General features: G+C 35.7%; 1 protein-coding gene across 1 annotated transcript in view; it reads right to left on the bottom strand.

Annotated features, from left to right (window-relative positions):
* Positions 1-11,838: 11,838 nt before the first annotated feature.
* LOC106661644 overlaps positions 11,839-23,221 on the bottom strand; it is a 41,236-nt gene continuing 29,853 nt past the window's right edge. The window contains exons 2-9 of the mRNA XM_014385180.2: positions 17,292-17,344; positions 15,295-15,427; positions 14,911-15,041; positions 14,664-14,773; positions 14,422-14,567; positions 14,152-14,350; positions 13,966-14,082; positions 11,839-12,164 (exon numbers count right to left, since the gene is read on the bottom strand). Coding sequence (XP_014240666.1) covers positions 12,047-12,164; positions 13,966-14,082; positions 14,152-14,350; positions 14,422-14,567; positions 14,664-14,773; positions 14,911-15,041; positions 15,295-15,427; positions 17,292-17,342 — 1,005 coding nt within the window. The 5' untranslated portion in view covers positions 17,343-17,344 and the 3' untranslated portion in view covers positions 11,839-12,046. The remainder of the gene's footprint in view (positions 12,165-13,965; positions 14,083-14,151; positions 14,351-14,421; positions 14,568-14,663; positions 14,774-14,910; positions 15,042-15,294; positions 15,428-17,291; positions 17,345-23,221) is intronic.

Raw genomic sequence — 23,221 nt, 5'->3', positions numbered from 1 at the left:
GTGTCATAAACTTATCTTTGTTATGGCCTTTGATGCTCAGCCGAAATTGCGACCGTAATTCAAGGGTTCCCACTTCCGCCCCCTGCACTTTCGACGACAGTCATCGTAAAAACTACCCCCGCCCTCTCATCTACGTCTTCGCTTTCAAACAAGTGGCCTCAATTTAAATACTAATTCCTTAATGGATTCTGAGTAATATTCTCGTGAGGAAAAACGAGCCACCGCCCCCGCCTGCCCGTCCGCCCATCCAATGCAAATAAAAGTGTGCCTCTCATTTTGAAATCATTACTTTTTCGAATTCATGAGGTAATCTTATTAACATATTTAACGATCTTTCAGATATTACCTCCACTACGGTTAATTTATAATTATTGTTACTTTACTCCTTTAATGTCTTTAATTCGTTTACTCCTTTGGGAGAAGGAGAGAAGGAGAGAGAGAGGAGAATTTGAAAATATGTTCCTTATCATAGAAACACTATCTTAAATCATCTAGCCCTGCTTTCTTTGATCACTCTTTATGTTGTGTAATTTGTAAAAATTTTATTAACTTACTTTACGCTAATAGAATAAACATGTATTGAATATTAACCTCAATTAATACGTACCTATACTTTACGTACAAGAAAGCGTTAAGCCATAATAGTAGATTTACGAAAAATTTAAGCTACCTTCCTTTTATTTGATTATTTATGTTACTAATCCCGAAATCTATTTTTATAAATTATTCTAGTATTGATTATAATGCGTATTTAATTTAAATTAATTAACAATAAAAGGCTACAAAAACCGAAAAATGATTGAAAACGAAGTTCTTTTTAAAATACTAATAAGACTTTTTTCTTAATAAAAATGCTTCTAATTTAAAAACACAAACCTATTCTAAGGCTATTCTATTCTTCTATTGACAAGTATCAACTTAATTCTATATTTTTTTAAATTATTATTATTATCATAATTCTCTCCTGTTTTTGTTAAAAAATGTACTTATGTATTACAGTATTTATCTACTACTCCACAGCCATGAGTTCCGGCTTCCGAACAGCAGCCAATGAACACGTAGCACCCTTCTATTTAAGCAGGGACTCACCTGGCTTAAGTCAGACGCGTCGACCAGTTCTACAATAGAACAAGTATCAAGGTCCTCTCAAAGACCCTGCACTCTGTAAGTCTGTACCGTCGTCCAACATCGACTTACCGACACCTACCACTGCACTCACGACAGCGCACGGTACAAAGGAGACGTTGATCGCTGCAGTCGCTTGCCCGAGAGTTCACGGCACCCGACAGCTCTTCAACACCATCCCTTCTAAGGGCCAATGTACAACCCCGGGCGATAAAAGAGATATACAATTTAGAAAGAAAGGCCCGACGATTACAAGGACCGACCTTAGACAAAGTTACTGAAAGACAAAAAACGTCACATTATCATCACAAAAAGAACAGACCCAGCACTGAAGATGGATTAAAGCCGAAATCGGGGGAAAGGCCGCCTTCTCTCCAGTTCACCGAAGTTAAGCTCCGGAGCTATAGACAGCTAGGGCAGATTAGATCACAATTTTTGAAACCACCTTTGAACCTAACTACACTCGCTTTCTATTATTCCGATTTTATTCATATACAGACGATTCATTCACGTAGGGCGATGGCGGCACAATACTCATCCGTCGCCCTATGTATAACTATACATCTTATAAAAAGCGTTCTATTTAAATTTGTATATTTAAATAAAAAATTATGCATGAAATTCGACTTCTGAATAATTATCGATTAACGGTCACTAACCACCACACACGTTAAACAGAAACATAAAGAAATCAATGGGTACTCAATATTCCGAACTCGGCCCCCTACATCCATACTTTAAGGCAATAAATCTCTCAATTCAACAATTCAAATTAATTATTACGTGAAAAACTATACACTGTTTATTAACCGTCTCTGTTTCATGTTTCGATAAGGCGCCGAATTTTCATCTCGGAAACTTTCACTTCAATTACTTAGTTTATATTTTTTCGAACGTTTCATCTTTTACATGAATGAGAGAGTGCTTGGCAAAAGAATTTACAACGTATATTTTAGAGATTAAAAGTTATTTTTTAAAAAAAGTATAGTAGCAATAAAAAGTACAAAGTATTCGGCTTGGAAAAATTTCGATCTTACCGGTTTGAACAATTATTTTTCATGGTGGTGCGACATCGAAATTTGCAGGGTCACTCTTAGTGGACTAGAAAGCGATTTAATTTCAAATAATAGGCGTTCTCACTTTTTGCAGAAAAAAAAAGTATTCCTTGAAGCAATTCATGATAAAATTGAAATTAGATGAATAATTATGTATACAAAGGTCCTTGTCTCCCGATTCTATGACAAGACAGTAACTAATAAGTATAGGAGAGCATAATCGTGACAGAAAGTAAGATCACAACATCATAGAGATTTTTGTCTTTTGGAAATATCTCATGTCGTTATATCTTCTCCTATGGGTAAAATTCGGGGTGTCTTTTATTTACACTATTAGGATGTTCTAGTTAGTAACTATTTTGTGGTTTAATGATTTGGTGATTTTTTTAAATTTATGTATGAATAAGTTTTATTACTATTATGAACCAACCATCATTGAATAATTTGCTTAATTTGGACAATTGAGTTGTACCCGTGTAATTCTGATCTAAGAGATCACACTTTTATTGATTTGAAAGAAATATTAAAAGAAATGTATGACCGTCATAAAAAGCTATTTCGGGGTAGAAATTTATTTAATCTCTTTTCCATTTTCCTGCGGAGCCACGAAGTTGAGAAAAAAAGCGTCGTCACGTATTTAGTTAGTTAAACTACGGATGGCTTGCTCACAAATTACAGAGGATAGCCGGAGTCGTTTAGGTTTATCACCGACTTTACATTAGGTTTTACGACATCTCTATTTATGCAAAACCGTGGAGGAAAGCGGGAGGCTGACTTATAGCCGCTTGTTTTCTTCCCTTCAGACTTTAATGCGAAGACAGTTTAATAAAAAATAAAAAAAAGGAAGCAAATCACCACCACCTACTTGCTTCCCGGAACGGAACTTAAAATGGAAATCCACACTGAATAGAAAAATAAAACCAACTTTAAATATCTTGAAACCGGTTGAAAAACGAAGTAGATTTTAATCCATAATCCCGACACGTTTCTAAGGCTTTTTTAAAATGTTTATGTCATCAATTCCATAAATTTATACGTACCCATCACTATTTCATATTCAAAATGAATATTTTTCCTTGACATTAATATTAAAACATATTTATGTAAGGTATTGGTTGAGATAAAAAAGTCAGTGTCACGAGCGGGATTCGAACCCATGGCTTTCGCCTAAATACGCCGCTGCTCTACCACTTGAGCTATCGTGACTTCGATCTCTTCGGACACCAACCTCCTATCTCAACCCACCTTTCGAATTTTCCGAGTGGATCGAAGTCGCAATAGTTCAAGTGGTAAAGCAGCGGCGTATTTAGCCGAAGGTCGTGGGTTCGAATCCCGCTCGTGACACTGACATTTTTATCTCAACCAGTACCCTACATAAAGATTAATCAAAAGTTATTTGGTCAACCGGACCATGAACTCTAATGGAATTTAAAAAATAGTTGAATGGAATAAATAATTTCCCCGAAACAAAATTTGTATAAATTTAAAACCCAACAAGTCGCAAAATATTTTTTTCATGTAAATTTTATTTTCTACATTAAAATTTGGCAACAATATTTTATAAGTACTTTACTTAATGTACGATGAAGCCATCGTTAGTTTCCAGCGTCCCCTCGAACTCCTATACTCACTCACTACTTTGGTTTATCAGGCGAGCTTTCGTTCATTTCAAACTACACAAGTTTGTACTTAACATAATTTGTTGTTTCTTCATTATTTTTAAAATATTTTATTCGATACAAAATTATAGAACTATGGAGGGTGTGTAAATTAAGTCCTTTTCTAGTTTTTTATGGGATTTTGTATCGAATCTGCAAATTAGACAACAAAAACCTCAACATCTGTTTTATGGCAAGCAGTAGAATTTTTTAATGTGAAATGTACAAAATTTTATTAAATTATTTTTCTTTCTTTGTTGTATTAGAAACTGCTGGAAAAATCGTTATTTTTGATATTTGTTTTTAAAAAATTATAGATGTATATTGTTACTGTAATTTAGTTCGCCTATGATCGCTGGGTTGGTCTGTCAGACGCGTTTCCCCTTTTCGTCATGTTCGATGTGGGATCTGGGCCTATTGTAACCAATAATATTTTTATATTTCTGTGAATTTTAGAAAATAGCTGTTTGCTATTCATATTGCAGGATCCAAATCGAAGAATATAGTGAACGAATCAGTGTAGCATAATTTAGAATATATAGAAGTGTTTGCGATGCTTGAGGGAATAAGACGTTGAACGTGAAGTACTGTACCTTCAAAAATAAAGTACGACCGAGCCCCGTGATCTCCGATCGACTTCGCATAAATATGATTCACCGCCCAATCAATACGCCCCATACCACTTGGAAGAGTCCCCGTCAAAATGAATTTAAGCATTAAAGCGATAACAGTAAAAAGAGTATAGGGACATTACAATAAATCAGAAGGAAAGGGAGGAGGAGATATAGAGTCAGGGAAAGGGGGAGTGAAGGGGGTTGAATTACCGTTAACCAAAGGAAGAGGGACGGGGATGTATAATCGGCTATCACTGAGGAAGGGCGTAAATTTCGCCGTGTTTTCCCGTCGTGAGAAGCGTCGAGGCGCTCTTATCAATGCTCAATCGAACATTTCCCTTAATTTACTGTTGGTAATTAAAGGGTGGATCCCGAACTCCCATAGAAGGGGATGGGTGCACGTAGCCCCAACTAGTAGTAGGTACCCCTATCTTAACGAACTTTTAACCTCAAATTCTTCCATAACAATTTCTTACCGTACAAATGCTTTTTAGCAAACTCCAAAGCACAAATAAGCAGGAAAATTAAATCAATTTGAGAAAGTACAAGCAAACGTATCTTTTGCCCCCCCCCCTCTTAAAACCTGTACAATAACACAAAAATAATACACATTAAAAAATTATAATGGGTGAGTAAAAACAATGACTCTTTGATGCGTTTAATATCTTATTATTTTAGATCCTTCAAGAAGAAGCTGTCGATTTCCCTCGTGGCACCGCCCATTAAAGTTCGCTTGAAATAAGTCGACTACTCCAGCTTTTACGTCGTGTGAATGACGCATTTTTCCTTAAGGAAGTGGACAATGTTCAGAACAGAGAGCCGCCTGAAGGAGCAAGCTCACTTCTGTAGGAAGGGTGTGATTTATTCGATAACACGCCGACGATGATGTTACATACGTTCTAGAAAGAAAGGACTCAAAAAGGTCAACGAGTAACTGACACTTCTTTAAAACACTGAAAACCTAATATTCCCGTAGAGGTAGCTATCCTCAAGTATTATAAGGATTTGGCCAGTAACAGGGTTTAATAAGGTGGTTGGAGCTTGTATGGAACTTCTACATGCCCTTATCATTTGCACTCTCTTTTTTGAATGTAAAAACCTAGTTCATTTGACACGTGAAAATTTATTTTCCTAGGATCGACCTCGCAGAGCTTTTTTCTAGAGATGATCCACAAGGGATGCTAAATAATAATGATAGTAATAATGATATTACTTTAAAAATACACCCCCATTCCTCCATATAGAATAGAATCTTTATTCAAAATATTTACAACAGGTTAAAAATATTTGCATAGGAGTGTCATTTTATACTATAACCTGTACACAAAGTCCAAGTCATAGACCCCAATTTGTTGAACTAACTGATTACTTCTTATCTCCCACCGTTCAAAGAAATTCTTTGTGGTGCGTTTTATGTATACAACGTAATCCTTGTCTGTGTCAAGAATGCAGGTGTAGCGTGGTAATGAGGTCACCAGACGTAAAAACTTATTTTGTGTAATTTGCAGCTAGGCGATGTTCGATCGTGATGTCAAACCCCCTGAAGGGCAAGCATACAAGATCATTGGTGTAACCACTACTTTATAGACGAAAAGTTTGTTTATTGGGGACAGTTAAGAGTCTTTGTACAGTAAAGGAAACAAGACACGAATTTCAACTTTGCCTTTATTCACGCTATCCATTACATGGGCGGCCCGTTAGCTTACATTCAAGTATTACCCCCAGGTACTTAACAGTAGCAGACCAAGGTATACCGACGACATACCGGTACAACACAGGACTGCGCAATGTAAAGTGATTCCTCCGTATAGGTGATCAGTCTAATGAGCCATTTGGTCGCTTGTCATCTTAGGAGCAACATTACCAGGTACCAAGGTACCAGATCTTATCTGCAAAGAGGGGGGAGGGTGCATAACCAACAGAACAACGCGAGGTAGCGCAATAGTGTTTTAAGTTTCAAGCCCAGTACGTTGGCCGTAGGTGTGGCCCCTCGCGGGTACTTATAGAAGTGTCTGTCGTTCGGTGGTGCCTTCATTGGCTTCCTTTACCTAGGGTCTCTAGGAGGTGGTTAGAAATTCCACTATAAACAAAATCGCGGCCGGAGCGGATCCGGTAGTTCCGACCCTGGTGATATAGTATAGCACAGTTAATTAGATGATGCATTTCATCAACAAGTGAAAGGTTTGCCAATAGCTATAAGGCACATGGTCGAGTGCGTAGATGTTGACCCCACCCCTTCGGACGAAGCAAGCGAGAGAAAGTCACTAGGTCTGACATGCAGTGACTTCTACACTAAACCACACAGGATGAACACTGACCAATTGTGAGCGGAGGCATATCGCTCCTATCTTGACAATCTAAACGTGTGATAAGGCCATGAGTCAGGTGCTTAAGTTATGCCTCATTGTCCTTCTGATGACATTGCGACCCCAAATGGGAAACATACTAATCATCAGTAATTTTCCGTCCACTATTTTCGTTGGCATGGTAAAATAGAAAAGATTTCTTCTCAAATATTTTATTTCATCAGGGAAGAAATGCTATGAGGAACGAGGAGAATTCTAAAAACTTGAAAAAAAAATCAAATTTTTATGAACAACAGTTAACGCTTTTTCCGCATTGCATGTTGTACGCTTGTGATCACTTGCAGGTGAATAAAGAAAAATTCTTACAATCTAACAGCCCTCTTTTTTAATAACCTAATAAGAACAAGATGTTGCACTTTTAATGAGAAACAAAAAGTTGATTTTAATTAAGGTTACTTCGTCCTGAGTTAACGTTGACACAAATCACCGGCCCAGTACCCTTCCGACCCCATCTTTGATTACGCCAGCGCCATTCCAGCTACTACTCTTTTAATGAAAAATAAATAATAATTCAAAAATGTTTTAAACAATATTACAAAAAAATTAGTGTCTATTATATTATTCGCACTCGTGTTTGCCACACTAACCACTCATGGATTTTAATTGAAAATAATATTTAAAAAAACGTAAAACTCGACATCCGCGACACCTATCGGGTAGTTGGAGTTAATACCTCCCACCTTATAACAAGAATTATTTTTTACAAAAAAAATGAAGTATTCAAAATCAATTTTGAATAAATTATTGCTCTGAGTCGATAGTATTAAAATTAACATTACTGTGAAAATGTTTACAAGGGATCATAGACCAAAGATGTTTAAACTGTTTAAACGGAATGTTAAAATAAGTTAGTCCATAATAAAACAACAACGATTAAGTAAAAAAATCGTTTTTTATTATTTCTTAATCCGTTCTTGAAGAGATAATCAGTCTGGTGAATTGTGAAAACTGAAATGTAGCAAGTTAGAATCGAGAGAAACTGCTCGAGAATCCAGGTGGATTGATTCGGGCCGGGGAGTTTAATGAAAACCGTTTATCGAGTGAACAATTTTACGTTGAGAAGGGTTGGGTTATCACCCAAGGCAAGACAGACACCGAGGGGTGTCCATGATTTACTGTAATAATTGCTCCTTTGTTATGACTGAGTGTATAAAGTAATTAACAATAAATCACCAAGAGACAGCTGCTATCGGCTCAACTTGCAACTGGAAGTGTATATTTTAGCAGGCGGAGAGAGATATTGGATAAACTATAGAGTTGCTGTCTAATATGCCCTAGATTATTCTCTGATAATCCTGTGATCTATGTGTTGCAAATTAATGCCCACGACCCCCTCCTTCTCTGCTATTCCTTCTGATTAGTTAGAGAATGATATATGTTATGTCTTAATCTGGAACACGGGTAAATCTAGATTCACATTTCAGCAAGCTCGACTACTTCAGCTGATTCCAAACTTAAACTCAAACTTAAAACATTCTCCTGGGCACAGATCTCTGATAATCAGTGGTAAAATAAATTGTTATAAAATATTAATGACTGACGACCACTTTTTTAACCATTGTAAGTAGTGAAGAAACAATGATAACCATGTTGACATAAAAATGTAAAAAATATTTGTTCTGTGTACAGGCGTTAACTCACCTGAGGAAGGATTCAAATAAATCCGAAACGTTGTGGATAAAAACTGGTTGTGGTTTTTTTGAGATGACTTATTATCCCACCTTCAAGAAGGAAGAATCATAAGATTAACTGTTGAGGTCAAAATATAAGAAAACATCGTTACAGATCTCTGATTCAACACGGCCACAATTTTTTATCACTTTTTGTTATAATTGCCCTTTAAAAAATAGGCAACTCGTCTGTTTTTTATTTAATCTTTAAGTGTGTCAAATCCAATTCAAAATCGCTTCTTTTCTCTCTTCTATGATCCATAATTATTGAATAATATATGAACACGTCTGCGAGGTGTTCATCCTGTAATTTGACCGTGTTCTACCTACCTAAAAAATAAATGATTGAAAATAAATTCCCTCATTAGCTACAAATTTTCTAGCCTTTTTGATTGACTAAAATTTTTGCTATAGCTTTATAGCGGTCCGGTGGAAACCCCGACGCTAAGCGCTCCTCGCAGGAAGTATGTAAAAGGAAAAATAAAAAAGGCCATCCCTAAGAAAGGTTGGTCACTTTAGTGTACTACAGTCGTTTGTCCTATTTGGTTGAGTATTAAGAAGTTCGTCTACACCCCAAGGTACCGATGTTGCAACATCCATTCCAAATGTTAATTGTGCTCATGATCATTTTTGTATAACATTTTGTAAACGCTATGTAATAAAGAATGTCATTGCGTTATTCATTTAGTGTTTTAATCTTAATCATCATAATCTTGAATCTAGAACGACTTAATAAAAAGACGCAATAATTGGTGTCTCCGACGTGATTTCTGTTTAATTGTCATATTGATTCTTTAATAAACATATCCTTTATTGTATAGGAGTATATTTAATTCTTTCTTTAGTAACATTTTTTTATTTTGTAATTTTTGTATAAAAATGTTTCCTTCATTTTTCTTAATTATTTTTTTTGTTCTTCTGTATGTTATTACGTTTGTATATTTTTGTTGATTATTTATAAAATTTTATGTAACGTCTGCACAAATTTTACTTAATTGGAAATGAGTTAAGAAGAACAAAAACTAATCAACCAGGAATCTGATGAGGCTTCTTTAGCCGCTGTTGTGCCCAGTTTGGCAGACCGTCTCCCGAGTTGCTGGAAACAGGACCCGGAGTTATGGTTTTTACATTGCGATGCCGTATTTGCTTCAGGGAGAATTACCACTTTAAAACGCAAGTTCCAAGACGCAATTCCACGCCTAGAGTATGAGGTTTTAAGGCAGCTAGCAGAGTTGGTAAAAAAATCCTGAAAACCAACCGAACGAGGATAAACAACTGTACTACACTGAAGTGACCAACCTTTCTTAGGGATGGTCTTTTTTATTTTTCCTTTTACACACTTCCTGCGAGGAGCGCTTAGCGTCGGTGTTTCCATCGGAGGTTATATAGTATTTACATAATGTAGTGGATAATAAACTTCAACAACACGAACCTATAGATATGTTAACACTAGAAGAAGAAGAAGAAGAAAAATAACTTTATTCTGGGACTGGTGTCCCCTAAGAATAATTTACATGAAATAAATAAAGGAAGTTCCTTCTATGAAGTTAAAAGTAAAAAAAAAATAGAAATCTTGGCACAATGTATACCAATAAGGCAGGACAGAAGAAAAAATTACGAGAATATTAAACAAAAATAACAAATGTTAACGTGAGGTCTCTGCTTGGAGGGAGGGGAGGTGATTATACAGGTGGGATTTAAAGGAGGAAAAGGAGGCATCGTGACGAATAGAAAGGGGAAGGAAGTTCCAGAGTTTAGGGCTCGGATCAGAAAGGATCTTTCGAAGGTATGGGTTGTATGTTGCGGAAGGATAAGGTCGATTGGGGATGAGCGGGTCTTACGAGTGAGATGTGAGGAGTTGAATTGGAGGGATTGGATGATGTAAGGAGGACGACGAGTGTGGATGGACTGGAAAAGAAAGCAACCTAGGAAATACTGTGCACGGAAGGAGGGTAATAGCCAGGAAAGTTAGGAATACAACCCCGACACCCGGGATCCCCTTGGGTGCCGTACACAAATCTTACGCAACAATTCAAAATACGCTTCAATCGCGCGTTCTCCCCCTCCGAGAGACCACCGTATGCCAAACAGCTATAATCGAAGAAGGGAAGTATAAGGGAAGATACAAGGAGTTTGCAGGTGGAGAAAGGTAAGAGAAGCCAGGACCGACAAAACAGGCTGAAGGAGGCAATGGAATGGCGGGAAATTTGGGAAATGTGAGAATGCCAGGAAAGGTTTTGGTCAAAGACTACTCCTAGGTTTTTAACCGAAGAGCAGAAGGGGATGGGATGGTTATTTAGCATGAGAGGTGGGATGCTGAGGAGGGAATTGAGGAATTGCCTGGACCCGATAATTATGGCATCGGACCGCTATAGCTTAAAAACAGTTCACAAACAGTGTTTAGTTCATACTTAATTCTTGGTAAATAGTTTTTAAACTGTACTGATGGTTTGGAAGCTAGGTTTAGGTAGCTACAAGAGCTATCATAGTTAAAATAAACAATAAATAATGATTGTTTTTTTCTTTACGAGGGTTCGCAACAGCCGAGGTCATATAAAACCATCAGGGTGCCGGTGTTTTTTAAAAAAGCCCATTTGTAAGCCCACTTGTTGAAAGTGACAAAAAGAGGGAAAATTCGAACGGTTGTAGGTTGAGATGGATGTCCGAGAGGATCGAAGTCACGATAGGTCAAGTAGTAGAGTAGCGGCGTATTTAGCCGAAGGTCGTGGGTTCGAATCCTGCTCGTGATGCTGACTTTTTTATCTCAACCAAAACCTTACATAGAAAGAATAATTAATTGAAAGATTAAACTTTATTTTTATATTTCCCTTTCCTTCGTTTCGTCCATCATAATTAACTTCCTTTCCAATATTCAATAAACACCGAATCACAAATCCAATCCAAAAAATTCCCATTCTCGACTTCCTTTTAGTTAAATAAAACCGCCTTTGATGAAAGTAAATTTTTCAGACTTGCCCCGTCCCCGAACCTGTCACAATCATATAAAAACAGCAGAATACAAATTTACGTTTCACTTCAATTTCACACGAAACAAATACGACACAAGAAGAATAGCACCACACTTTATGTGAATGCTTGATTCAAAATTTATATTTATATCTTAAATTGTATTTTTTCAATGAACATATGTTTTGTAATTCACCCAGGGTCAGAAGATGACCCGAATGAAGACCGTGATGAAACATCGGCAAAAAAATGAAAATCGTTTTTTTCTAAAATATTTCATTCCTGGCCGCTCCTCACCACTTCAATCAATTATTGAGAAACCAATCGCTAAAACACACACAACACACATATGTATATATTTGTATATTTTTTTACTGTCAAAATAATTACAAAATTTTAATTTTAATGAAAGCACACAAATGGGATCAGATTAAACAATTCAGATCTAGACCATTTCCTTGGCACAGCACGGTTGTTCAATATATTACAGTTTTATGCCAACAGAAATTGCAGCAATGTTGCAATATAATTTTTGTTCTTTAATCATACATGTTGAAAAAATGTGAAGTCGGGCAATTGAAATGCAAAGGATTAATAACATCTGCACCGGTTTTCTGGACATTTTGAAGGATAGATAATGCACTGGTCTTGGCAGTAAACATCCGCTCCTGACCTTCCTTTAAGTTCACCTATAGCATCACATTCTTGCCTGCAAAATAAAAAATAATTTATAACTGTTTATCTAAACATAAAAACTGGTATTTAAAGAAATAGCAATTGAATGGAATTAATTGTTGTTTTTTTTTCGCCTTCCCTTGTCTAACGTTGAAGTTAGTGTATGTTATTAATTCTAGCATAATTCTTTGGTTTGTGTCTCCCCTCTGTGTAACACAAGCACAACTAACTAATTATTCCTTGACTCCACACATTCTTAAATCGGGGAAAAAATTACCTAATTTAGTATATTTATTTATCTGTCTTATTAATGAAAAACAAATTAAATGTGAGTATGTGGACAAGTACAATTACAATTCATTTTACAATTATTTTGCATGTACTTAATGTTTATTCATAATATGGATTTCACCAGCTTGGGTATGCTAATTTTGAAAACTGTTTATTTCGATTGTAGCCATCCCAAATGTTGATTTTTGATTGATTTATCTAAGATTTTCATTTTAGTTTGACCAAATTTGGCTAAGATCTTTAGGAAGATGCATTAGTCTATTTGTTTGTTTAATTACCACCCCTTTATATTCTGAGTCATTTTTTGTTTGATGTTTCATTATTTCTCCATGATCACATAATGATGCAAAAAATCCTAACCTGGTGAAACATATAGCAAGGAGGATCAAGGATCTAACTGATGACAAAAATTTTGTTGATGTTCCATTGATTCAAGAGGTTTTTAGACTTAGCACAGTTGTCTTTACTTTTGAGACTTTGACAGGTTTGATAATGTATCGTTTATTATATTATTTTAAGCACTTCACAAAATCAATTTTTGTTAAAATGCTACAAAACATTTGTGTTGTTGTCAATTAGAAGGATTCAGAAACGTTTCTTTAGATAATTATTTTTTTATTTATTTTTTTATTTTTTATTTTACGAGGGTTCGCAACAGCAGAGGTCATATAAACCCTCGGGGTGCCGGTGTTTTTGAAAAAAAGCCCATTTGTAAGTATGTCGGGTTTGAATGCAGGGCTGCTGGATTCGAACCCAGGACCTTTTACCTTACAGTGATGAGCGCCATGTCAACGCCTAAACCGTTGCAGCCACCGACGCCCCTTTAGATAATTATTGTAAGAGTCTTTGCCAGTGATGATGCTGTTGTCCGATTGACAGAAGCCAAATTCTTCGTCAAATTGTAATGGAAAATATGAAAGGCATTTTTAGAACTAAAGATAAGGGTGGCAATCACTTGCGCAATATATCATAAAAGATGGATGTAAATGAATTATAAATAAAAATCTGCAAAGAAAAGGAAGAAACCTCAATTACAAAATATTGATATGTTTAGTTGCACTACTCTACAGGTGGCAGTTTTGAGACTTGTACCACTGCTGACGAACAAAACTTTTGTATGAAAGCAAATATTAAAACTCAAATGAAGTGAAAAAATGCAACCTTTCACGATTTTGAAACAACACTGCAATCTATATTTAATTTTGGACAGGAATTTTGAAGGTTTTCAATATTAAGCCTCACTCATGCTTTTTTTTATGTCTATTCAAATTCAATATCCATCATAATTTGTTATTGCTAACACTATATCACCCAAAAAGTGTTATATTTGAATCATATAGAATCATCATTATCATTTCTGTATTTTATTATTGAGTCACTATTGTGATGAACAATGCAATAATCTCTACAACAGTGAATCCAAAATCCTAATTTTCGATTTCATCTTTTAAGTCAACTTTTAAGTTATTTTTGTACTCTTTGTCAAATTTGTGCATTTATATTAACTATATGTTATTTTGTAAATGGTCGTATAATAAACTTACGGGCAATGGCACAATTCAGCAGGACAATGTGGCGGATACTTTAAACAATTAGTTTGGCACCATTCTGACATGCCAGGTAAATATTTGTACCTTCCTCTAGGAATACAAACTTGGGCCCTTAAAATTTCAGATTTGTAACATTAATTATGCTGATGAATTTAAAAAAAAAATATTCTGCATTAATACCTTATGACTAAAGGTGTTATTAAATTTTGTGATCTGAAATCCCTGAAATACAACAAAAATGGATTCTGCAATTCTATAAATGAAGGTGGCAAACCAGATGTGCTAGTCACTATGCTAATATCAGCACAGTTTCTAAAGGTTTCGGGCTTACCGCAGCCAACAGCTTCAGTACCGTTATCACATATGCCCCACATGTTTCCTAAAATTGTGGTAAAATTATAACAAACAGTATTTCAAGAAGCTGCAGGCATATGAAAATTATCACCACACCGGTGTAATATGTCCATTGAAGCACACATTGAGTGCAAGTAACATATGGAGGAAGCCTAACTTTGTATCTGAATACAGCTTTCTTTTTCGCCTCTCCTGGAATTAAGAATCTGACATCTCTTGTTCCTGATATATATAATGGATACCTGAAAAATTAAAATTAAAATTCGCCATTCAAAAAATTGCTTTATAATGTGGTAACATAACATGTTTAAAGTGCATATACAATTTGTTTGCCATACCTGTCAAAACATTCTTGTGTTGCCTCATAATTTGGATTGTTATTTGGGCAAAGGAACATTTCAAATCTCCCCCAGTGATTTGCAGTGAGTTCCACTTCTACGTCTATTTCCTGTAGTAGTGATAAAATAAAATAAATTAAAAATTAATTAGAATCAAAATATCTTCAAACTAAGAACATTTAAGAATAACAATATATTTAATAAAAAAACGGTGATTAGTTTGTTGAAAATTATTATTAAAGCTTGCCTGTCCAGAGCTGTATCTCCTTCCAATTATGCCTTTGGCAAATTGTCCACCAGCTTCATGTGGACGTGGGTCGGAAATGCTGTAAGCATCTCCACAAATTCCACACTTCCCCTGATTCTGCTCCCACTGCACTGGAATGAAAAGTTGGTTGGTAAAAATGTTTTAAGAAGCTGGTGAGAAAAATATTTTGGCACCCCCAATTGGCTTATTTAAAAAATAGTTTATAAAATGTTTTCTGTATAATTTTATCTATAATTAAACACAAATCTATGCTTTGATCAACAAATACACAGTCATTCAAATATGCAATTTAGTAACTTTTTTCTTAAACGTATTCAATTGTTATTTAAATTAGGTTAAATGAAAGTAAATTGTTTTCTGAACCTGCGTAACCACCACAATAGAGCTCATTGTCATTGTAGTTCACTGGTGTTGGAAAACCAAACCTCCACATACTGTTCCGAGCTGGTGGGTCCATCAGTCTACCATGTCCATGAACTCCTGTTTCCTGGAATATCTAGAAATTCAAAAGTAAATGAAAACAGTCTCACAATAAGTAATATGTTTTTGAGTAGAAGACCACCCAAAAATATATTGGTTTTCGACAAAGCAGTAAATCAACTTTCCTATCTATACATATACTCTTGATTTTCAAGCACAGAAATAAAACATGAATTTTAAATTTCATACAAAATCACAAACAATCCTTAAAACACGACTATAAGAGGATAAAATTATAACCTGTACAAACTGCCTACTAACTAATTTTCTCATTAATTATTTTACTATATTTGGTAATATTTTGGGTCCACCAATATACTGGCATATCATTAATGCCATTTTATGAAAAGTGCTTTAAAATAAAGTTATATACAATTATATATGTTGGTGAATGAGTCAGAGAGCGCATGTTAAACTGATAAACCCTCAATCAGTCCACTGGGTCTGTCTACTCTTACAGGTTTAAATTTCACTCAAATGTGTTTTGGCTTCACATGTGATTGAGGAACTCAAAGCTGTATTACTTTCATTGTTCATTAAAACAAAAAGCACAGTTTTTTTTTTTTTTTTTTTTTTTTTTTTTTTTTTTTTTTTTTTTTTTTTTTTTTTTTGGGGGGGGGGGGTTGAGAGTGTGTCATAATTTGTTTATCCATGTACATTCTTTTATTATTGAAGGGTTTAAAATTAACTCGACACAAAAATAAAAAATCATGTGTTTAATTATGTCATAAACTTCTGTATATGGAAGATTTATGCTCAGCATATCATAGACTAGTGCGGGTTGCCAGTGTATAAAAACAGGAATGTAACGTGTAAGTATTTTTCAAATTCAAAAGATCTCTCTTTAAGCAAATTAGATTTGATCACCAAACTCAATAAATACTGTAGGTTCGGTTGTTCACGATCAGCTTCGTCTGTCTGCCGATGCTGGTTGGTATGTCAGATGTTTCGCCAATTTATAAACCCAAGAAAAAAGGACAGACTTATGCCTACACAAAATCAATACTGAAAAATTACTAAATCATGTTTTACAGATCAAATAAACCAACAGACCTAAAAAAAATCCTGATTCGACAAATATTGTGCACAACGCCATGAAGAAAAAAGGAAAAGTGCATCATTAGAGAGTAGTGTTTTCATCTTATTATACACTAAAAATTGTTGCATTTGGCTTATTAGCTCAACTTTAATATTTTTATTACCATTTACTCATATCAATTAAAATAATTTATAATCATTGTATGTTAAATTTTATGGACAATGTAATAAAAAATAATTTTTAAATCAAAAATTTCCTAAGTTCAGGTGAAACTATATGAAAGATGGAAGGACATATCAACAAAATCTACTACATATTTAAAATTGTTTATTGTCATTAACTTATTGAAAATAAATTATTCAAATAAATTCTGTGTAGCAATCTAAATAAGTTTTGAGCAGCTAAAGAAATTCAGCATAGCACTATATTCACTTCTCATGATTATAAAAAATGACTGTTAACTTTTAAATTCAGGTGTTTCATTTTTTCCCATAATCATGAATGATATGGGGTAATAGTAAACACAGGCAACCCGAGAAATTAATAATTTTCTCAGAAACAACATGATTAGGTGTAGAATATTAAATTGGCCACTTGAGAAGTATTGTCATACCCTGCAAGAAGATGACATTATTATTCACCAAAAGACAAGTAAACATTTTAAGCAATATAGGCACAACAGACCCAAGGGAATGAGAGGTGAGCAGTGTAATATATTCAATGCTTCCTCAAAATATTGCAGTACCCGGCTTTGATAAAACAGAGAAAGAAATATAAGAAAAATATTTTTTTTAAAAATAAGCTAAGGGAAGAGCAAAAGGGAATAAATATGTTTCAATACCTGTGAAGAAGCCCATAATACAGCTATGTACTGCAGCCAATGGGGTATCATGCCTAAACATAAACGAAATAACACATTAAAATAACAAATACAATTAAAAAATAATGATAAGAAATAATTATTACAATATTTTTATTTAAGAAAACAGTTTACTCTTTCTGACTTATCACTACTCGCATTATTTTAAGTTCTTACTGGATATAGTATTCAGTCATTGGTAAAATTACAGTTCCAATTATATTTAAAAATTAATTAACAATAAAAACAAGGGGCGTCGGGGGACGCAACGGTTTAGGCGTTGACACGGCACGCATCACTGTAAGGTAAAGGTCCCGGGTTCGAATCCAGCGGCCCTGCATTCGAACCCGATACTTACAGATAGGCTCTTTTTCAAAAATACCGGCACCCCGAGGGTTGATATAGCCTCTGCTGTTGCGAACCCTCATTACAAAAAAAAAATCGTTCATAAACTACTTCGGAAATGTTGACACAAATTCGCTGTTATGACAGTTTTACCTATTCTTTATAGTAATAAAAGATAAAACATATTCTGAGCAAATTTTAACCGTCCGTCCACTGTCTTTACTCGAAATGGAATGTTGCAAAAATTAAAGGACATAAAGATCAGACTCTTAGGAAACTAATCAAATCCAGCTATAAAATGACTTTTTAAAGTACTTAAAGGAAGTAAGTATTTAAGAAACTTAATTATGTGTGGTGATTAGTGACCGTTAGTCGATGATTATTCGCAGATCGTGAGGTGTTTTCTTTATCGTGCCAACGTTTCGACCTTTATTGAGATCATCTTCAGGGCTCAAAGTGTTTGTTTTCTGCGTAATTGTGTCATTCTTGTGTGTCTTGGGCACACTCAACACGACACACAAGAATGACACATCTACACGGAAAACAAACACTATGAGCCCTGAATATGATCTCATTAAAGATCGAAACGTTGGCACTATTAAAAAAAATGTTTTTCTAAAACCTACGTAGCACCAGACCGCACCTCACGATCTCCGAATAATCTTAAACTTAATTATATTAATCTGCTTTTCATATGGCATAACCCTGCATGGTTGGAAGAAAAATGACAGGTCATAAAAGTAAAAAAAATTTTACAAAAAACATTTTCTTACCCTTAAAGAAGTTGCAATACATTCTAAATTGAAAATTTATAAAAATAATTAATGCTTTTTTTGTTCTCTTACAAAAATAACGACTTTTCACCTTAACGGCATCTGATGTGGTTGGGTCTGAGCTTAGTAACTTTCGTCAGTCCATTTTTTTTCGTGTAGGTCACGTGAAAATATGACATTATAAAATAAAAAATATTTATTAAAAAAAAAACAGACGAACCAGAATAATATATATATTTATATTGTTCAGCGCAGTCCCTCCCCCCAAAGGTTCAGTTAAAACTTAGTGAGCTTACTTAAGTTGAAGTGATGTTGAGTTTACACGGTCAAAAACGGATCGTTTAATTTTTGACAATAAACATTTTTTCTACATGTAGTAGGCAATTGAATTTTCTTTAATGTACTTGCCAGATTTGATACTTGCTGAGATAAACAGCCTTCAACATAAACAACCCATTCTTCATATTAAAAATTTATGTTTTTACTCTCCTCAAGGCTCACGTGTAAAATAAATTTTTACCAACAGAAAAAAAAACGTGTTCACACCTTGTGGTAACCAAAGCTCTTGTCTGACGGCGATATGACTTTTTCTTAATAGTTAAGATATAATTAACGACGCTGACAATTCTGTTTATTAGATTTATCGAGTTTCAATGATTCTTGAATAAGCTATGATGGTTCCTTACAAGCAGAAATCAAGCGGAGTCAAGTTGAGGGATCGTGCCGCACATTAATCACATCAACTTCTAGTATACAACGATGCAGATTCAATATTTAACGAGATCTTTCAATTAATTATTCTTTCTATGTATGGTCTTGGTTGAGATAAAAAAGTCAGTGTCACGAGAGGGATTCGAACCGACGACTTTTGGCTAAATAAGCTGCTGCTCTACCACTTGAGCTATCGCGACTTCGATCCTCTTGTACACAACTCTCCAACCTAAGCCGTTCGAATTTTCCCTCTTTTTGCCATTTTCAAAACATAAATGGATTAATAAACAAGATCTTTAAGTAGTTGTTCATCTTGTATTCCTGTTATTCAATTCTGCCCTTCGATTTTTTTAATACTAATTTGAGGTGCATTCGAATTTTGATCTCTTGATCATGACATTTGAAAGGTAGTCGAGTATAGTCTAACTGGTTGTAATATATTTTAATCATTATAGACATACAGTAGTTTATTTAAACAACAAAATATATTTATGTATGTATACATTCTACGAAATTAACACTAATGCCAGTAGAAAAAGTCTTCTTTTAAATTTTTGAGCTTACTACATGCGGTTTGTATTTGTATCAATAAAAATAATCCATGGATAAAGCCAATATTCTTTCCGTAACTTCTATTACAGGGTTACGAATGTTATTGCACTCCATAGCGTATACAGTATCTTCCCTGAAGATAGTATCAGGTAGGTAGCAACTGTGTAATCGTCAATCTCGTTTTAGTAGGAGTTTAACATACGATAAAAACTATGGTTCTCCCGGAAGTGTAGTCGTCCGGCCTTATATCTGTATATCCCGCCACGTTTGCACTTTTTTTGACGATTGTGGATTGTTTTGCAGGTGTAGAATTCTGTGCTGGCTGATCGAGCGCTGGTAGGCATCAGTAAACAACGCGGGTCCGGTACAGATTATTTTAGTTTCGGTTCCCTCCGACGTTTCTGTAGCTCTGGGTTTTTGTTGAGGTATGGTACAGAAATTAGACTGAAGCGATTTCTTGTGCTCATTGGTGTCTGCCCATGATAACGACCATTGGTTCATCGGCTTAACGATCTTTCCGTAGCATGTAACCTGTAACCTGTGGTACTCACAAATCCACTGCAATGTTGCTGGCTTGGGTATCTACTTCCATGTAGATTGTCATATTTTTTTCTTTTTTATTGCTCTATGTATTTTTCTGCAGCTTTAGCTAACTTCTCTGGAGGTGTAACCTCAATTCGACGAATGGATGAAATTTCGTCTTTCATTTCCTACCGTGCAAAATTTCGGCTGGGCTGAAACCGTTGCCGATACGTTATATCCAGAAAGCTGACGCTTCGTCCTTCTTGGGTCTGTTCTTTTTAATTTGGGTTTTCTCGACCTTAACGACCGCCTCCGCGGCACCATTCGCTTGAATTGTGGAATAGTGTCCGACTCTCTGAGTAGACGAGTTGTGGAATTCCATATCTTTCGAACGTAGTTTGATTTTGATTATGAAGTTCTCATTTTTCCAACGTGGTGGGCTTCAAAGAATCTCGAGTAGTAGTTGGTAATTAAACACTCAACACCAACAAGATCTACACAAGAAGAGTGGGAGGAGGTGCAAACCTAGTAGAACCGAAAGCCATAAGCTAGGTACTGGAGATGTTTCGCCCATATAAGGCGCCAAGAGTGGGCAGAATCTACCCAGCACTACTACCAAAAGGTCCAGAAATTCTCATGATATATTTAGTTAGAATATTCTTAGCCTGCCTAGCTATATTCCGAAGGACTGACTGGCAAGAGATACAGTGGTGTACATAACAAAAGTATGACGTTTTACCACTACAAGTCCAACTCGTACAGACCTACCATCCTTACGTGCTTTAGAAAAACTGATAGAGAAGCACTGAGCAACAAGCCCCTGGAAAATCCACACAGCTAGCCGTGGACGACCTAAACACACAACCAAGTTAATAAATGACAAGCGCTATCTCCTAGGAGACAGCAGTGACATTCTTCATGGATATAGAGGGGGCATTCAACAACGCAACTACATCGTCTTTATTTAAAGCAATTAAAACAAGGGAGTTTCGGAAAAGGTGTGCCAATGGGTGGTGAAGAACCTAAGGACTAGCCCAGAAGATTCCCTCAAAGGGGGGGGGGGGTCTTTCACACCTACCGTGGACAACGCTGGTAAATTCCTACACATAATGGAACAAGAAGGATTCTGCTGCATATGATACGGACGACGTAGTGATAAAAGCTGCCATGAACATGTGATAGACAGTGTACAACGAACTCTCAACATGGTATACTGGTGGCGCAGAGGGAGGAGCTGTCTATTAACCCCCACAAAACCTTAATGATTCCGTACAGAAGGAAGGGGGCGATGAGAAGCCTAAAACTTCTAAACCTAAACGGGACACCGATTCCATTCTCCAAGGAACCAAATATGTAAGGCTCCCACTAAGCCAACAGCTTACACGGAATTCACATCTAATCAAAACTATTCAGAGAGCCAAAATTGCTTGGGGGGGGGCAGAAGGCTCTGTGCTAAACTTAGGTGAATATGCTGCAATTTTTCAATGTGAAATTATAGCAATGGAACGCTGCGCCAGAAAAATAAAAAGGCTAGGAACACATTCCCGGAAAATACCCTTCTTCTCTGACAATCAAATGGCAGTTAAGCTTAGCCTCATGCATGGTAAAGGCAAAATTTGTATGGAATCATATAAAAGCCCTAGCAGAAGTCAGTAACTCTAGTGACATGGCCTGACTTGGCAAGGATCTGGGCATTCGGGACATAGTGGCAATGAGAAAGTGGACATGTTGGCAAAAAAAGGAGCCAATATGAATTCTCTTGGCCCCGAACGAATGGACATTTAATGAGTGCAAGACCTGATGGGACAATACACCAGGCATAATGCACGCGAAGAGTTTCATCCGCAAAACTTAAAAAGGAATTATTGAAGACAGTGCAGTGCCTAAGAAGTTCATGCAGTATAGACCGAAAAAACACTATGTAGATACTGCCTGAAAGAAGAGGAGACCGCAGAACACATTCAACGGTTTTGTGAAGGTCTATGTAGGTGCAGATTCTTGCAACTAGGAGAAGAAAAACCATAAGAAGATCCTACACTAAGGAGCCTCTGGCAAGGCTATGGAGGTGGATTAACATGAAGCTACCGGCAAATTATAAAAAAGAACAGAGAAGCACACTAGATCGAGGTGCAGAAGGCCTTGTGGCCAGATCTTTTATCCCTATCCCTAATAGTCGGTAATCACAAGATTTCATTTGTCTTCTGGTTTGAAGAGATCTAATAAAGCACTTGTCGAGGTCGCGAAAAAGGTGAAATTTTAACTGTAGGTGATTTGTTGAGTTCTATGCACAGGACATACCATTTCAATGTCCAAGGAAATTCCTGATCACCCCAAACTACTTTGAACATGTCGATGCGTTTTAATGATGTTGTCGAGTAGCATGCAATTTTTCAGCATGATCCGTACCTGATTTTTACAAAAATTGGCAATGTATTTCTGTCATTGTTTTTGTATCAATAAAGAATATTCGTTTTAAAAATTTTTAAGTTTTTGTTAACTATACAATCCAAGAGCATAGCCAACTCTGTCTGAATTCTCCTCCAAATTTCCAGTGTTAAGTTATGTACCAACATGTTTATATTGTCTCAAAAATGACAATGATGCGTGGAAACATTAATTATTTTTTTACACAAACCCCTTCCTTGTTTAATCTTTGAAATTATATTCTGACAGTGCGACAAAAATCTGTTAGTAAATAGAAAATATATTGAAAAAAAATTTGGAAATTTTTCTTCGAGAGAATGTAAATAACTGTCATGCCATGTTGTCAGTTGAACATTTTATCGCTCTTGGTCAATTTTGCTTAGTTGTTGTTTTCCCATTTTGCCTATAATTTATTTATTTGCGGCCACCGACGCCCCACGTGTGTGAAGTCTTCATAATCAGTTTACAGTGATTAGTAGGTTTTCGAGGGCTTAATAATAGAAAGAATACGAGTGGATGAGGTGAATATCAAAGCAGTTTTTTATGCATATTATTTTTGCTAACACTTGCGACCATGGTGATCAC

This window comes from Cimex lectularius, unplaced genomic scaffold, assembly GCF_000648675.2.
Source record: "Cimex lectularius strain Harlan isolate CLEC.00 unplaced genomic scaffold, Clec_2.1 scaffold16, whole genome shotgun sequence".
NCBI classification, from domain to species: domain Eukaryota; kingdom Metazoa; phylum Arthropoda; class Insecta; order Hemiptera; family Cimicidae; genus Cimex; species Cimex lectularius.
This window is presented reverse-complemented; position numbering and strand designations above follow the sequence as displayed.